The sequence below is a fragment of the Argopecten irradians genome, chromosome 14 (genome assembly GCF_041381155.1).
Source record: "Argopecten irradians isolate NY chromosome 14, Ai_NY, whole genome shotgun sequence".
Taxonomy (NCBI): domain Eukaryota; kingdom Metazoa; phylum Mollusca; class Bivalvia; order Pectinida; family Pectinidae; genus Argopecten; species Argopecten irradians.
This window is the reverse complement of record NC_091147.1, coordinates 21,527,546-21,546,626: the sequence shown is the minus strand read 5'-3', so window position 1 is coordinate 21,546,626 and position 19,081 is coordinate 21,527,546. Positions and strand designations below refer to the sequence as shown.

The following is a 19,081-nucleotide window of genomic DNA, read 5'->3' as shown; positions in this document are numbered from 1 at the left end:
ACAACAAACAGACTCATGAATGTGTAAACATTTATTTTATTTGTTAATTAAACATGTATATTAATATTTATACTTGTAAATCCTGCCGTACTGTCCGTGGTTGTACCACATTTTTAACCCCCATCTCTTGACCATCATAATGGACCATAAATTTGATCCTTATACGCCATTTCTTTTGAATAAAAAGGAACTTCCATAATCTAGGCCAATAGATCATAAAACCAATTTTAAAACAATATTGTTCCTTTGATAGATTATAGAATATACATGTAATTATTGTTTCCATTACAAAACATATTTTTTAAAGAACGTAAGTATCACGATAAATCACCGAAGTAACAGTTCTGAAAGATTATCTCCCAAATTCTATATCCTGTTTTCTACGTGAAATACTACATGTAACTTCTAAATGTGTACATACAGGACCAGTCAGCTTAACACAGCTTAACAAAAATATAGTAAACAACGTATACATATACGTCATCAGAATGTAATTATAATTATTATAAGGAGTGTCGCGGTGTTTGAATTCACTGTGTACATAAAATATATTATATTAGGTCTTAAAACTACATGCACTGTGTATTGTCTGAATTTACATGTCCCTGTGTCATATAATGTCCTGTACATGTAAATATGTTTGTATGTAAGTTGTTGTGATGACGTATGAGAGGTGAGTGAATGGATTGGTCGAGTGTGTCACATTGACCCTCCATGACCCTGTCCTTGCACGTGCACGCCCACCCTGGGGGAAGCGTGTCCACACATTACATGGAAAATAGGCACCGGACAGATACCACCTATAGCTGGAAGCCTGTGTGCTTTTTTACAATAAAGTAATTAAACTTATTCTTCATTATGCAATATAATTAATACACTCAATAGTTTTCTGTTATAACTTCTTTAGATAAATTGTCCATAAAACTTTATAATATGTGTATGTATAACAAAGGATCGCACGTGGTCCGTCAGGTTCAGGTAGTGTATAGGGTAAAGTGATTGTAAACTAAATGTAATAACCATGAAATTATAATAGAATTTACTATAGATATATAATAAATAAATACATGTATATTATATTTATTACTTTACAGTATAAATATACCAAGTATATCATATTATAGCCGATACATTTATGTGTCCCTATGTATTATCAGGTATTGTTCTTTTTATTTCAGGTTATCTGTCTCCGTTTTGCGTATAATAAAACTATCAGCTATTTACAGTTGTCGGAGTAGTTTATTTACGAAGAGAACATATCCACATAATATCACTTTCGTGATAGGAGTAAAGAAAACAGTATGGTGACCTGTTTTTTATGCTGGAAATCACTGGGGAAAAAGTGAGATGATCTAAAATTTGTATGCTGGAAAGACGTGAGTGATTCCAAATCTAACTATATTGCAATCATGCTTATAGCAATTGTGATACCATTGCACCAATACAAATCGGTATACTGTTTAATATATCAAGTAAGCTGAGTATTTGAAAACCATACAATATTAATATACATAGAGAGAGAGAATGCATGGCCATGTTTCTTTAAAACATAAGCTGTGTATTGGCGAGAGTTAAGATTTCCTTCGGAACCAAGTTAAACATGCAACTTATATTTAAAGACACTGGCGATGTATAGTTTTATCATAAATGTCCAACGAAAGGGGGAAAAAACAACTTATAACTGTTTTCCGTAAGTGCCGGAAAAAATGGTACAATGTACAATGTTAATGAATGTAGTCCGACAATGCGGCGTTGGAGGATAAAACGTTATACATCCAGAAGGTTTACCACTGTTGTCTTTCGTAACCCTCGCTAAAATGCAGCTTATATTTTATGTCACTGACATGCATTCTCAATATACATGTACATCAAAACTAAAAATTGTATCTCCGTGATAATTCAAGAAAGACGTCATATTCAATGTTATACATGTATAATAATAATTGTAAATTATATTATGCTTCACATTTTTATCAAGGTGCACTTTTTACTAAAAGAATGCAAATAGAACTATAATAATATATTTGACGAGTAAAGCACTTTACAATGTTCATAGAGCAGTTACATTAATTGTTAGATAAGAAAGGGTAGTTTATCAAGAGGCATCTATACAAGCCAAGATAGGGTTCCTTTTGATGCAGATTTCATCCAAATATTCAGCCAAATAGTAACCATCAAGATCAATAAAAAAAGTATTTTTATGTAATGTAGGTGAGCGTTCCCAAAAACACATCCAAATTATGGCGGATAGATAAATGGGTACGATTTACTTATTTAAAGAAAGAAAAAAAGAATCTTGATAAAATCTAGAACCATTTTCTTATGAAAAACGATTTCATTGAACAATGGAAATCTTAGTGTTAATATTTGTGATATCTTGGTACCACTGGAAAATTCCTCCATGATAAATTAACGTGATGTTTTTTTTTTGCTTACACGTATGAATATTTTAAATATTCTTTAGGATACATGTATGTATGTTCCGCTGTTACAACATCGTGTTTTAGGATCCACTATACGTTGATAGTACTTGTCGAAACACGTCTCGATGAATTTAGACAAATCACCCGAGTTTACACGGAGCTACATGGCAACACTAATACTATCTAATAATCTTAGATTAGAACATATAATCAAAGTAGTATTATCTAATCTTAACTGTTTTTCTGAGTAATAGTGTGACAAAAAGGGATTTAAAAATATATATTAAACTCTAGCGGCTATTAATGAACAAACTATGACCAATTTCTCAACAAATCTCTGGTTTTGTATAGTTGAAAAGTAAACACCATTTTTCTGTACCCAATCCCTGCAGCCTTTCATTTCCCCTACCAAACCACTTAATAATCAGCACTGGTAACTCTTAGAAATACTAAGTACTGTCCTATTGCTTATAAGTTATATACCGGTATATGGAGACGGATTATGTAAGTACATTGTACTTGTATCGGAATCCAACCTGTTATTACATGTATATTGTACTGTACCGTTACTGAATAAAATATTGTTTAAACCAAACTTCGCGTGGTATTACTATTGTAGTTATAAGAGGCATATTCAAGCTTAGGCCTGCAAAGTTAAATGTAAAAAAAAAATCTGATTATGTTAATCAAAGTGCTACCTGTAGTAACAGCTGGTCCAGCTAATCTTACACGCATCTGGTACTGAAACTGTATCCTACAGTATCGATAGGTTACAAAAGTCAAAAAGTTATTTAACAAAGTTATTAATTTAATCTTTAACAAAACATCTGTAATCTTTGATTCATAACCAGACTTTTTCAAATTAGTTTTGTATGTCGGTGGATTAGTATGTTGGTCAATTTGTCTTACCAAAAACAAGGGCCACACACCATCAAATCGAACACATTCAAGCAAAGACCAACCCTCACCAGAAAATTTTTTTCTATTATTATAAGGAGTAAAGTAACTTTTGTAATGATTTTCCATGGGATTTTTTGTTGTAATGGTTTTCTTTAAGAACGTTTATAATGATTTTGTAATGATAATCTATGAAAACTTTAGAACAATTATTTTTCATTAGAACTTTTGTAATAAATATCTATGGGAACTTTTGAAGTTTTTCTAGAAGAACTTTTGTAATGCTTTTCTATGGGGTCTTGTTTAATAGAAATGTTTTACGTCTCGTTACTTATCTCACATGATGACCCTTTCACAGTTGTCGCGATTCCCGCTAGAACATTAAAATCGGTTGCGTTGAATATGTACGTGTCATTGTACGCGATACTTTGTAATTGGTCATATTTAATGCCGTTCCCTATCGCCACACAAGCAATAAGGACTCCCTCTCTCTTCAGTACATCGGCGGCCGTTGCCGGATTATCATGAGCGATTCCATCAGTCATTAAAATTATCACTTTTGAGGCATCATCTCTGGCTCCATTCGTAGCGATCAGGGAATTATTCATCACAAAGTTTAACCCTCTTTCTATATACGTTCCCCCACCGGTGTATTGTATATCGTTGATTGCTTTACCAATACTTTGATTACCCGTTACACCATGGTACTCGTTAAGCCAGAATTCATTATTGGGATAATTCGAATACTTCGCAACGCTAACTTGAATGGTGTCCGGACCTAACCACAGCCCAGCTGTGTAATTTTGAATAAAATATTTCATAAGTATGAAGTTCTCAAATCCAATACTCCCGGAAGCATCCAGTAGAAAGACAACATCAGTCTTTGTGACGCAGTCTGGAAAAAGATAAATAAAATAAAATCATGCAGCCTGAAAGTAAAAAAAATAAATAAATAAAAGAAAATCAATGTTTCAATATATTGATTTAAAGTTCTAAATCACAAGTTATGATTTCATCAAAAGACTATTTTGATCATATATTTTCACTGTGCGTTAAAGTTTTATGATCTTGTAAGCACATTTTATGTAAAATCGAGTAACGAAGTCTTTCGAACTAGGATATATTGGAACATGTAATGAAATATTTCCATATGAATATAAACTCAACAAAAGCTACTTTACATTATGGTGTTCTTTTAAATGCTGTAGTATACATTCTCACTATATGATATTGGCTTGATCAGTTTAGTAGGCTAACACAGTAAAGTTATAACTTGTCCTAATTATGTGGTTGTGGTACATGTACATAATACACGGTTGTAAAATATGTAAAAACTCATAGAAGTTCACTTTATAATACAAATTCCAAATTGGTACTTTTAATAATTTGATCGTTATATTTACGGAAATCGTTTGGTGTTCTTGTTATACAACGTATTCTTCTTACACAAAGTATTTTTGAATCCTTATTTAGATATTATATCTAGACAACTCTCTAAAACATGTGTTACGACAGTGATTGTATAAATTATACTGGGAACATAACCGCATTGATTTCCTATCGGATGAAAACGGTTATTAACAGGTGAAAAAACATTTATGAAAGAATACATGTATATAACGTCTCACATTTTAAAAAATCTGCGTTTAACGCGCTCCAACCATGTCACAGTCGGGTATGTATACAATGTTATTTATAAATTCTCCGACAACAACAGGTAAATTAATTTAACTTATTGGAAATTTTGTTTATAACTCAGCGCAAAGATTCTTCATTTTCGATAGATTGTATGAAACGAATTTTACATTTACATTACTTTGGATGATATACGTGTATACAAAACACTCTTACGTTAGGTGATACAAACTAGGAATATTTTCTAACTCGTATATGCCTTTGTTGTCATTGCTCGTTTTTGGTAATAAATCATTATACAGACTTTAATCATAATCAACAATAAACCATTTACTTGCGAATAATCTATGGAGTAATTGAAATCCAGAGATCATATCAGTAACCTTGCACTTCTAGATTGCCATCCACCGTCTGGTGGGAGAGGGGGGGCTGCAGTAATTCAACGGGCCATTTAATAAAATGATGTTTTGTTCACACAATTTCTTTCCTTTGATAACTATCGTCATACAGAGATACATACTTACCATAAACGGTTTCTGGACCTGGAATAGATAATAAAAATAGTGAAAAATTGTGAATTTGTTATAAATCATCCAGCATGTTATTAAGGGTCAAATTATCCAACAGTCGGAACTCATAGTTTTGCTTGATGAAATGTCATAAAGTGATTGTCAAAATGCAATATGTGTAAATAATTTTGCCTATTGCTTTATCATCTCAAATGAAATATATCTATACCCGTTAAATATTTGTCGATTATTGTGCAGAATTCACAGGGGTTAAGTCATATAAAACATTGAAGTTTATTCCGAAAGAATCATGCGGTGTGTTTGTATATGTAAATTAAAAACAAATACATTTAGCTGTGAATAAATTTATAACAACCAGGTAACAACCAGGTAATTATATGATGTCAAACGTATTTAAAAAAAACCCAAAAAAACCTAAAACCAAAATGAGATTGGAATACATATCTTACCGGGGATGATTGTTATAGTGGCAGAATTCAGTGAAGAAAGTGGACTATTATCAGTGAGATTCCCGGCCACTTTGGGGAGGGTGTCTGTGAATGCCGTCAGGATGTCAGTGGGGGTCAATATCGTAGTGATCTGGTTGTCTAAGCCGTCATTGATCGTTAGTTCTACATCTATAAACATGGCGATGATGACGATGACACTTCCTGGCCTGGAGAATTAATAAATCAGAATTGTTTCAGTTAGAGGTAGTATTAATATTAATTTATATAGTAATTGTTATCTCTAATCTTCAGAAAAATAAAAGATCCAAAAACATCTCAAAGTATTAGTATATAATATAGTTATTGCCAATATGTTTTGTCGTTATTTATTTATTTATTTTTGGAATTCACATTAATATTTTCCTCAGGTGAATTTCACGTAGAATACATACTTATATTATGTATGTATATGGAGTTTATTTTCGGAGTGTTACATTTTTGGCTATATGCACTTTATCAATATTTTTTTTAATCTTGTGACCTATTTTTCTGAATTAAAATAGTGTATTGCAAAACTACCGGTTATATATGTGTTGCATGGATACTCACTCGAGTCCTGTAACTTTGCTCTTCTTGTAATTGTCCTTTAAAATACTTTGACTATACACGAAGTCTGTCTGAAATGATACGAGGATTTCAATTACAACATTAGCATACCGGTACATTTTTGTTCAAACGACGGACGTAAAGTATTAAAGATAAATAAATTAATTAATAAATAGAAATACATTGTATCTAAAATACTAATACACATGTACATGTACGTATAAACTTACTTCATCTTGGATTTTGTCAGTGAAACTCTTGAATTCAGGACTCGTTTTGTCTGCGAATGCAGGATTCCAAGTGGTGTTTTGTAAGTGAAAATTTGTGTTAAATTCTGAAACAACATAAACAAGTATTGTGCAAGTGCGATGACGTAAATTTTCTTTTCGATAGAATAATATACATGTATATTGGCATTGAACAAAAATATTAACCGGAAACACATCAATTAAGTTATCCTGTCAAAGTAAAATTGCTGATTGAATTTGCGACCCGTATTTTGGTTCTATACTTACTGCAAATTTTGTTAAATAATTTTCCATCATGCATAATGAGAAGATATTCAGTAAAATGTGCAGTAGAAATAGAACCAAAATGCGGATCGCAAATTTACAACATGTGTTCCCGCAAGCCTCTTCCCTATTTTGCATTAGATAAATCTAATATTGTCTTTAGGTTTTTTCTTATTAGTTTGCAAGTTGTTTCATCAAATCATTTCTTCATGAAATTTAATGGTGTTCACTGTCTACATGTATCATATCGAGGTTTATTTTAAGAGACTGAAAGGGTGTTATTTTCTTCTTGTTTATTTTCGTTGTTGTCTCCAAGAGTTTCAATAAAGAGGCAAACCATTTAAAAGATAGAGGATCTGTCATGAGCTCCCCCCATATCAGATATATGATACGAGTTTAGAATTGTTCATTTTTTGCGAGCTGATGGCGAGCTAAAAATAAAAAAGTACGAGTATCTTAATATATTCCCAAAGAAACCTAATGACAGATTATATTATCATATGACTAATATTTGTCTTGCATTCTTCTGCTGCCAGATGAACAATCGGTTGGTCAATTGAGATAAGAACCGTATCACTACATCCGTAAAGTCGGTCAAGTATTAATCTAGTTTTATTTTGTACTTCATTATCAAACCTTTTCATGTAATTGATTTATAATTGAAGCGACGAATTATTCAGCGCAAGAAAAATGTTGAAATCTATCAATTTTATAGAGCGTAATTAAAGCGACTACAAAAGCGACATTTTATATTGTGACGTTTTCGTGACGTCATAGATTGACGTTTGGCGCGAAAACACATTGCCCAACATTCATTCACTATCAGACGCCGTATTTACACCGCTTTGAACTTCAACTGATTGATTAAGGTGATTTGAAAGATGTTTTCAGTGATTATTATATTGAAATCGATACGAGAAGGTGATAATTGATACTAATTTTACGCACCGTGATGTCGTCGTTCAATTCATTGTTTCGTAGTTAAATGTCGTAGTAAATAAGAAGGTCGTCCCCCACGCGTAGAATTACGTACCACTAATCGGAATCAACCAATCACAATGGATAAATTATATTAAATCAAATTAATGAAATAGCTATATGATGAAATAAAATATGAAATAAGATATATATCTTTTTCTCAATTTGAACGTTTGAATTTGAATTTGGTTTGAATTATAAACTTTAAGAAACTAAAAATGTGTCTGTAAAGAGGTACCGGCTGTTAAAAATCCATATATGTATATGCTATATATGTACACGTACGTGCGAAGTCCACCACCATATCAATGGATCTGCTGCTCTGGTTAGACGTCAGCTTGTCATTAGTGGCCACACATTGGAATTCTGTTCCATTTAGGTCCGAATCGGCAAGAAAATCGTAAGTCTGAGTGATATATCTATAACAGGAATCGTCAATGTCACCAACTAATGTTGTCGGAACCTCAACAGACCTGACGAAATCGGACGAATTTTTCGTTCTTGCATACAGGTGGAGATTACCTCCCTCCCTCGCCAGTCTTCCAGAAACGTTCACCTTCCTCAACTGTATTGTTTCCGTCAAGGATAAGCCCACTGGCATGATCTACAGTGAAGAGATTGAGCTTGTTAACATTATTTTGTTCTGATTCAAATAATTTCACAAATAATAAACATCAATATGGTAAATTAAGTTTTTCTATAGACATATAAATGCACAGGAAGAGATGGACAGACTTAATCATTAACCAAATATTATTTTATTTGCTTAAGAAAAATTAAATAAAAAAAAAAAATTAAAAAAATCACAACATTATTCCCCAAAAACAAATGCATATGGAAATCTACCTGAAATTATGACAGAAGATGATTGTTCGATGACACTTCCCGTAAACGAAAACATGCACAAATAGCTCCCTCTTGCGGTACAGTGTGTTGTGGTGTTTGGAAAGATGACACTGAGTGTCATGTTCTCACTGTTCTGTTGTAATTCTACCGTATAGGAACTGTTGCCCCCGACGACCGTTCCGTTTGGATAAGCTCTACCATGTATTACTGTACTATTTACGGAAACAATATTGAACTGTTCCCATATTGATGGAGGGTACCGGACGTTACAGCTGATGGTGATTGCCTCCCCTGGTGCTGTGATTGAATCATTTATCGCCATATCTGTAAAAAAAACATCCATAGTAGTTTTGTGATTCATCAAGTTAGATGGTTACTGCTAAAGTACATATCACGTTCACGTTACATCCGAAATATTTTGATTCTTGATTATTTTGAATTTCAAAATATTTTAAATGTTGGTATGACAATTATATGAACCTGGCAACAGGAGGGAATTATGAAAATAACAATAAAAATAATAAATGAATAATAGAGATAATCTCATGTCGCAAAGAAATATTCGAATTTAAGAAATACAATGTTTTACAAAATAACGTCAATTACCTGGTATTGTAACATATTCTGTTGCCTCTGCAACGATATTCCCAGTTCGTAACATTTGGCATGTGTAGTTGCTTCTGATGGAACTATAATTGGTCGTGTTGGGGAATACGAGGCCTATCGATACGTTACTATCGACAGCTACCAAAGATAATTCATACGTGCTGTTGTCTGAATGTATTGTTCCATTTTCATATCCTGTGGCTACAACTCCGACATTTGCATCGGTTGACATCATTCTGATCTCATTCCAGTCACTAGGCGAATTCTCAACATTACAGTCAATACGTAGGTGACCACTTGGTGACAAGAGGAAACTGATGTGTGATGTTGCTGAAATGTTTTGAAATTGTATTTAACTTTTGTTTCTTTTCACTCAGAAGTGGAAAATTCCTTATGCCGAAAGAAAAAGAGTCTTCTTTACGTCATTGTTTCTTTCACTTTCCACATTCTTTTGTTACCGCATAAATATGAGAAACCTTGAATTTTACAAGTAAATTTAAAGTAAAGAGTGCATATCACCCATATCACACAATTATGGAGATTTAAAACATTATTTACTATATTCAATTTTTAGCACGCACAATAAGATCAAACAAAATATGAAAGAAAGCAGCTTCAGTGCCACTGTACGCAACAATTTAGTATAACTGTATTAGATAAATTCAATTTTATAGCTTGCATGTGAGTACTCCTACGACCTAATTAGTTACTTACTGGGCGTGGTCGTTGATGTTACACGAGTCTCCACCCCGTCCCTTGTGTAGATTGCCGATAAAACTACTACGGACCCAGGTATCACTGTAAACGACCCAAGTGTACTATGCGATTCAATGGCCTGGACGTAATGCTCATTGTCTGGTATGGCGTAGGAACCAGTTACGTTTACCTGGAGAGTAGCTATGATACTGCCACTTCTGAAACAGAACACAAACACGTGACAATAATAAGAAGTCATAGTCGGTGCATGACACTTTAATATGCAGTTTCAATGTACAGATGTAATCGTAATAATATAAGACTCTTTCATACATGTATGTTGATACATGTATACATGATTGGGATATTCTACCCAGGGTTAAAAAAATGTAGTAAAAACTCGATATTTGTCCGAATTTTTACAACATTTTACTTTCTTAATATCTTTATCCTTCATATCTGCATATTTTTTTTTTTTTTTTTCGATACGATTTTTTTTCTCTCTTAACTCGACGTTTATTACAAATTACAACGCAATTATAACGCATTTTGAGATATATTTGTTCGAAGAAAACCACTTCTGCAATTCACCACACAAAAGTGCATGAGAGAAAAAACTGTCATTTTATTTCAAGTTTTCCACCTGGATAAAATTTATCATTTTGCATTGTTGATATCTTCATTTTACGCCTATGATTCAACTATTAAAAACAAAGGTTTTATAATTGATGAAAATAGTAGTTCATGCTGTAAATGTACTTATGTTGCTTTCGTTTTAGAAAGGCGACTGTAAAAATGCAATAGGGTTAATTGATAGGAATTATATTTAAATTATAGGAATATTTTACCTGAGCGAGTCTACCTTGCAATCAATGGTGGTGTGATAAGGAAAGGTGCTGCCTGATCGCATTGCCTCTTCTGCCTTTTGCATATCAAGAATAGAATACTGTTAACCGATTTTCTTTCGCGTACATTCACAGCAAATTTGCAAATGTTTATATATCCGAGAATGCATATGAAGCTCGCTATATTGATATTTATTTGCATTTAATTGTCAAATTCGCGAATTTTAGTAACCGCGAATGAAAGTTTGTTTAAGAGTACTAAGATGTCGGATTATCAATTTTACATGTCTCATTTTTTCAACAAGCAAACAAACAGTGAATCACAAATAAATGAAATGGAAAATATACCCCTGAGCACAGTTGATTCTCTGTCGATTTGAAAATAGATGTCGTAGAATCCACCATGCCATTATAGAACTGTCCTGCAAGTCTTAACTCCAAATTCAAGGTTCCTGTGATAACCATATTAAATGAAGTTAACATCAACATCAAACACTCTTTGCAAGAAGCATTAATTGACACTTAAATACATTCCAATAATGTTTTAGATTATATAATCAGTGTATAATGAAATAAGTGTAGCCGTTCGAAAATACAATTTTGGAAGAAAACAAAACGTTAAAATGATAACTGTTTTGTATGTCTGTATAAAGAGTGTGAATTAATTATGTTTATTCCTAATGTCATTATAACATTTTGTGATACTTCATGTGTACTCACCTTTTGTTGTCGCATTGCCTAGAAGATAACAACAACAACACAACGTATACATTATGATATATATATGATCTTACATAAGTGTTCATTTCTACGATGACCCATATCAGCCGACATGGCAACTGCTTTACTAAACTGTAGTTGTACACACATTTGTGGTGGTTGTCATGGCAACTGCTTTAATAAAAAGCACTTGTCAACTTGTCGTTTTACTCGTTTGGCAACTACTTTACTAGAGTAACTGTTTTGTCATCCTTTTGAGACAACTCATATTCCACACTGTCAACTTGTCTGGCTTTTGAGACAACTCATATTCCACACCGATATCAAGCCGAGGTTGACACCGTACAGATGACCTTTGAAACCAAAATGATATTTTACGACACTTTACCAAGACAAAGGCGATTAAAGTTATATACAAATAGCATAGCCATAGGTGGTAACAAGTGATTGTATGGTAAGTAACGGTAAACTAATTTTGAGAGCCTGATGGGGAGAGATTATAGCCATAGGAGGGGGGACAACCAGATGATAGCTATCACTGGTAGCCCTGTTCTGTTAATTTTCGTTCTTAAACTGTTATTTTAACCATATTCGTGATTTTCTAACTATTTATCCGTGTTTTTATTTCAAACTTCTGCCATAACGATGCAAACACGGCACAGTTTTTAGTAAAAATAAAATGTGGTCGGTTATCAGTTATGTGATATTGGAGTAACAGTTACCGAACTTATACTGAAAATTATATGTATATCTATATTGTTGCCTTTGAAACTTTATCCATAACGTTTACTAAAAAGCAGAAATACATCAATGGTATTTCTGATATATGTTCCTAAATTACAGTTTAAATGTAGATTTTATAAATTTATTATTTCAAAATTATACTAAATCCTTAAAATAGTATATTCATTGTCGACCGTTTTGTATATCATACCGAGATTTAATAGTATGATATATGAACATTTATCGTATCATCCAAAAAGTAACCACATAAAGTGTTCAAATGAAAATTGAAATTACCTGTATACAGGGATTATAAATAGATATAATATCTTGTACCTTTTTAAAAATATACTAAGTGATATTTAGATAAGTATATTTAGTGTGATAATGTTGTAACCCTTCTTGTATGACTATGCATGTACATTTAGATTCGAAACTGTGAAAATACATTCTTAGAATTTTTACTAATACCTTAGAAATTACGGAAGATTGCTATATGCGACGATTCCGTAATTACAGTACTAGACTGGAATAATTTAAGGTTAAACCTTTAGTTGAAATAGTTCTTAGATCCATTTTTGTTTCTGAATAAGTGACTTTCCAATACATGTATTATTTTACCTGTGTATGACATATATATATGTGTATGTAATATATGTTCCTAGGCATGATCCGGTATATTTTATTTCCATTTGCTTTTACATCTTCATTTTAAAAATGGAGGTGACAATAAAAAACCTAGAGCATAGATGTACGGGGTTTCCATAATTCAAATCACAATCCAATTAACGGATGTCCTAACCTGATTGACAGTAAGACAATAGCAAATACCCGATATAGTCCACCGAATAGCAAATTGCCCGCGGCCAGGTAATTGCAGGTGAGTTCGATGAATGGCGGCGTGTACAGGTAAACAACATCCTGGTCAAGGTATTACATAACCATCAAACCAAAGGCATGGCTAATTATATATCTATAATATCGGTGTATCTACTCGTATATCGATTAAAAATTGAAAGCGACCGCACGGTCTGAAAAAAATAGTTTGTTTTGCTTAATATCTCAATTATATGATCTTTTATAATATCAAAAGTAAATTCTTTCTACCACATGTTGAAACGTTTTACGGTATTGCAATAAATGTATCTCGATTTATTCGGTTAGCAACACACAACACAATGTTTGTAATGATCAAACATCGGTGTGTACGTATGTCAAGCATCATATCCTTGATGCTCTAATCAAGGATTTCTTAAATCGTAACGTAAAATTTCATTTTACAGTCACAAACTTTGCAATTCACCTTGTATCAAATATTAAAGCTAATTCGTTGCTGAACTCCTCGACAAAAAATCTGAAACTTTTATTTCTGTGTGGATTTTCTTTCATAATTACACGAAGATACCTGCTATTAGAGCATAAAATAGAGTATTTGAAACATCGAATTTCACTCTTTTAGTTATTTATATTAGAGCCAACGTTATTGTACGATTAACTTCACTCAAAAGTAATCATAAAAAAATCTTTGATCGGCTGATATTTAAATCTCTGATGTAAGTGAAAGCACATCAGTTATAGTACAGCTATAAGCCACGGACTATCATGACGTCACACGGTTTAGAGCTAGAAAATATGCATGATCGGGTGGTCAGAAAATTTGACCTCGATATCGGCGGTTTACAGGTTATTCCGGTCGCGCGCGGCACGGATAGATTTCTACACGGTCTGATCAAGGACGTATATGAGACTCACTTATAAATCCTTGGTCTGATAAAGCCATTTCCAGCATAAACTTAAATTATTATTTTTGACTGCACAAATCCTTTAAGTCTCTGGTTTAAATACTTGTAGATGACTTGTGTGCACATTCTGAAGATTACTATACATAACGTAACCACCCGCCCAGCTAATCCCGTACTTCGCTAAGATTTCAACCGATTTGCAACTCTTAAAGAGAATATTTTTACGTCTACTAGCAACTTTCAATTTTAATGTTCCCTTTCAATATCTTTGTCTATAAAGTGTATACAATTATTGTCGGCCATTTTCTCGCTTCGTGCTCCTACTAGTGCCGCCTAAATACAATGAAATGTAAGCGCCCCGTAAGTCGAGCCTCGTAAGTCAGGGCGCATCACGATTCCGTTCACCTTCTCCACCGTGTATAGGTCTAGTGTGAATTCCTGTCTAAACAGGATAATCACACTAGCAGACATGGCGAGAACCTGTAAGTGCTGTGACCTGTCACTCAGAGAGGGAGGGAGAGAAAGAAAGAGAAAGGGAGAATTAAATATGTAGAAAAATGTTAATCGCTAAGATGAATACAAGTATGTGTAACTTTTTACTACAGTCTTTAGAAAGAATGCATAAATCATTGAAAAAAGTAAGAAATCTACACGAAAGTTTTACCCTCATTAAATATACATAATTATCCACCAGCCTCCGCATCCAGGTGAAATTGTACAGGGTTACGTTGTTCATCGCGGTTCTCACAATTACGCTTTCGTCCCGCATTGCTTAACATTTTATAAGAAAACGAAAGTTAATGACAATGCTATTTAATAATTAAAAAAGCAGAGAAACGTAGCAACAATCCCCAATCCCTGAAAATACGTTTTTGAATATCACAGGTAGGTGTGTCGAGCGCCGTATGCAAGCATTGATAGTAATGAGCTGCGCTGCCTCGCATAGGGTCGATTACGTCACGCACCAAATAAGTCTCGTTACCACAATACATGTCCTGACACCGAAATGCGGATATCTAGGTGTCCGGCAACTAATGACTCCGAGTGTCTTGAAAGGAGAACACACCTCATTTTATCGTGACACAAATTCTTTGATAGTAGAGTATAGTTTTCCTTTAGCTAGATGACTCTATGTCATGGTACCATTTTTCAATAATCTTTGTTGAAGTTAAAGGTTAATGGCTTAAGTTAACAAGCCGATTCCAAACAGTACATACAAATTAATGGTAACGGCCTTCTAGCGTAGATAATAATACTTGACGAAAATAAAAGATCCACGACTGCTTGACCCGCGGGCAATTTTCACGGGTCGCTGCGCATGTTACATGTCCCTGCGCGGTAGCAAGTCGGATACAATGGAGTTTGTTTTGACAGTGATTTTAGCATGAACTTGAATATATATTTCACTTTTCATAACGTAGACAAAACGTACAATACAGTGTATTTAATTAAATAAATGCATGTCAGTTTGCATCATGCGTATTGTAACTGTATTCAAGGGACGTGCATTTGATATTTATTTGTGTCTTCCCTGTACGATACGACATATCATATAGAATTACCGTCGGTATAGTAGATTTTGTAATGTTCATTTTGAATATATAGCACTTGTTCCAAAATATGCCTCAAATAATGTTGTGATATATATAAATCAGCCATTCAAGAAATGTACACAATTTCGTTAATCAAAACAGATTACGTACGTTATCAGAAACATATCTATATATTATATTTATAACGTAATAATCAATAAACTTGAAATACACAATATGTTAAAAAACATCAAATCTTTGTACAGTGTAGTTAAACTATGACCGATTCCAAGGATTTAAACGTCCTTGCCGATTCCATCACAACCCTAATATGTAAGGAATTTTCAATAAAGTTATACAGTGAATGCAAACTTTGGAGAAAAAGAACTGTAAATATAGTAACTGAAAACTATATATATTCCATGCTCAGTTGCACAGCACATGCGATACGGTAGCGATACAGTGACAGCGATACCGCCAGTCGACTATATCTTGGGAGCCGTGCTCTCGTTATGGGTGAGTGGTCAACACATTAGCGAAGCTCGCCCGCCGGCTCACTGCGCTGTCGCCGTAGGGGGTCAATGAGAACAATAGGCAGTGGTATTTCCACGACAAAAATAACGCTTTCAAAAAAAATAACGTTTCCAACGATACTCGTAACGTGGTCACGTAAATAATCACATGTTCTGTTGATGATGTAGAACGAATAATCATACCCTGCCTCCACTCCGGTTCCCGGCAGGGTATGAATTCCACCCCGTTGCCGCTAGTGTTGCAAGCCCCGATGTGATCCACATCGGGCACTTTGAGACTGATAAAAATATATTTTTCGGGTATTATCCTTATGTAACTGTATTGTTCTGACAACTATGATCAATATTCAATTCACAAACCTTTCGATTATAATCTGTCTTCAACTATTAGTGGTAAAATCCAAGGCAAACACAACACATGTTTTCTGTTCAAATACGCCGCCATGTTTGATTTACCGGAAACCGTGACGAAATGAAACACTCAACAGGTAAAATATGTTTAAAAGTTTTGAAAAGCCAACAAACTAAGAATAAATATAGTGAAACTGAACAAATGTAAGTATTATTAAGAATTAAGCAAAAAAGATTTTTTAAAGTTCATGTTAAAAACTTTGTAACATTTATTTCTTCCGTAGTGAAAATTTGTAGGTCATTCCATATATGGTACTAGGTGCCATATTTGGAGCGCGAGACTTTCTAACGAGAAGCATCATGGCGGCCAAGTGAGCCGTGTCGGAGATGTGAGCAATTCAAAAGTGTTTCAAAACATAATTTAGACATGGAGGTGGGTAAATAAATAATCATTTTATGTTAAAAATGTTTGATATTGTTGAATTTAATTAAACAATTACATGACACACATGAAATGCAACATTTTCACCGCTGGATGTTTTGCAACACTACGGGCAATGGGACGGAATCGTAGCTCTGACGACGACCATCTGTCAGAAATCTTCCGTCCGTCGTTCAGAGCTACGTCATCGCAGCTAGTTCTGTTGATGCTAACAAAGTTTCACATAAAAATCACGTAACATTCTGGCAATAACATGGGAAACAAAATCATTAACAATCATTGCTGACACTAACACGTGAAATGAAATGAATAACAATGCAAAATAAATAATAACATCAGCCACTAAATCTAACATCATTTAGAAAAGACAAACGCATGCAAAGATAGAGATAACACAGCAGCAAAAGTATAACGTGTGCTAGAAAATAATAACATGCTTTTAGTTTAAGATAACTAAAATTTTGATAATAACAGTAAAACAGATATAACCAACATAAATAGTTAGAAAATCACGAATATGGTTAAAATAACAGTTTAAGAACGAAAATTAACAGAACAGGGCTACCAGTGTATATTATCTCCTCTTAGTTTGAAACTTAATCAGACATGTAGAAGGGACAAAAAAAATCGAACCACATTTCAGTGATTTTTTTTCAATATATACAAGGGACTGGTAGCCAGTCTAGGAGGGAGGTAACTTAATGCGGGCATTCAACTCACCGAAATATCTAAAAACGTAAATTTTCACATAATACCTGATATTATTAAAGATGAATAACATGAGTATTAAATTTTATTTAACGTATACTGAGTTACTTCACTGAAAGTCTATTTTCATTCAACGTCAACATTAGCCACAAATTGCGTCACCTTTTTCAAAGGTCATTTAATCAGTACACGTGTACAGCGGCAAACTCAGATAAATATGAGCGTGGAATGTTAATTGTCTCAAAAGCCAAACATTCGCCAATACGGCTGATATAGACCACGTGTAAGAATGAAAAATAGTTACTTTAGTAAAGCAGTTGCCAAACGAGTAAAATGACAAAACATGTTGGCAAGTGCTTTTAACTAAAGCAGTTGCCATGACAATCAGCACAAATGTGTGTATAACTACAGTTTAGTGAAGCAGTTGCCATGTCGGCTGATATGGGACATCGTACATTTATATGAGAATTTATGAAACGAGACTAAGAAGTTTTTATTTTTTCAGCCAATGAAAATCGCTCCAGGTCTTATTATACTAGTGACATATGCAAAAATATTACATGTATAATACCATATGTTTAGAATGTTGATCCCAAGAGTATTAATCATCAACTTGAATATATTTTTTATGTTATGGAGATATAACACAAAAATCTGAGTGTACTCTAAATAAACCGCGAAGCGGTTTATGATGAGAGTACACTCAGATTTTTGTGTTATATCTAAATAACATAAAAAATCTATTCAAATTAATCCTTATAATTCAATTTACTAAAGATAATCTCTTCAACATTTAAAATTCATTTTGGGACTCTTTTGTCTATGAAATTATTACGCCGTCATCTCAGCCAATCAGAAGCGACGTTACAAACGGCAACGCCATTTTTTCCTTTATGGGCTGATAAAGTAAATTTTTAAGCCAATGGAAATGCTCGTAACAAGCAACATTTTAGAATGTTGATCCCAAGAGTATTAATCATCAATATCAAATGCAAGATGTCATTGTTTATGCAAATGTCTATGTACACGAATTTAATACAGCTTCTCTCATATAGATTATTTGAATATGAAATGAAAACACAATACATTTGTATATGGAATCCCTTGAAAGACATTATTATTTTCTACAACTTTACAGCCCCTCTTATATGGGTTTATCATTGAAGTCGAAAGTCCAGATGTTACTATCATTGTGGTATGGAATACCCTAAAAACCCACCTTGAAAAGAAGCCTTATTCGAAAATCAGCCTGTTTAAAGTAACGGACGAAAATGGTATATCTATATGTAGTCGAATTCCATTAATGATGTCATCGGTTTGTTGACAAT

General features: G+C 33.4%; 1 protein-coding gene across 3 annotated transcripts in view; it reads right to left on the bottom strand.

Annotated features, from left to right (window-relative positions):
* Positions 1 to 850: 850 nt before the first annotated feature.
* Positions 851 to 19,081, bottom strand: part of LOC138308169 (collagen alpha-4(VI) chain-like) — a 31,601-nt gene continuing 13,370 nt past the window's right edge. For 2 of the 3 annotated variants that reach the window (XM_069249112.1, XM_069249113.1), the window contains exons 4-10: positions 11,723 to 11,740; positions 11,351 to 11,454; positions 11,006 to 11,079; positions 10,176 to 10,375; positions 9,462 to 9,791; positions 8,856 to 9,179; positions 8,378 to 8,613 (exon numbers count right to left, since the gene is read on the bottom strand). In XM_069249112.1, coding sequence (XP_069105213.1) covers positions 8,528 to 8,613; positions 8,856 to 9,179; positions 9,462 to 9,791; positions 10,176 to 10,375; positions 11,006 to 11,079; positions 11,351 to 11,454; positions 11,723 to 11,740 — 1,136 coding nt within the window. In that variant the 3' untranslated portion in view covers positions 8,378 to 8,527. Of the gene's footprint in view, positions 4,216 to 5,479; positions 5,498 to 5,934; positions 6,141 to 6,522; positions 6,591 to 6,749; positions 6,854 to 8,294; positions 8,614 to 8,855; positions 9,180 to 9,461; positions 9,792 to 10,175; positions 10,376 to 11,005; positions 11,080 to 11,350; positions 11,455 to 11,722; positions 11,741 to 19,081 lie in introns of those variants that run through there. The other variant, XM_069249114.1, reaches the window with a different exon arrangement.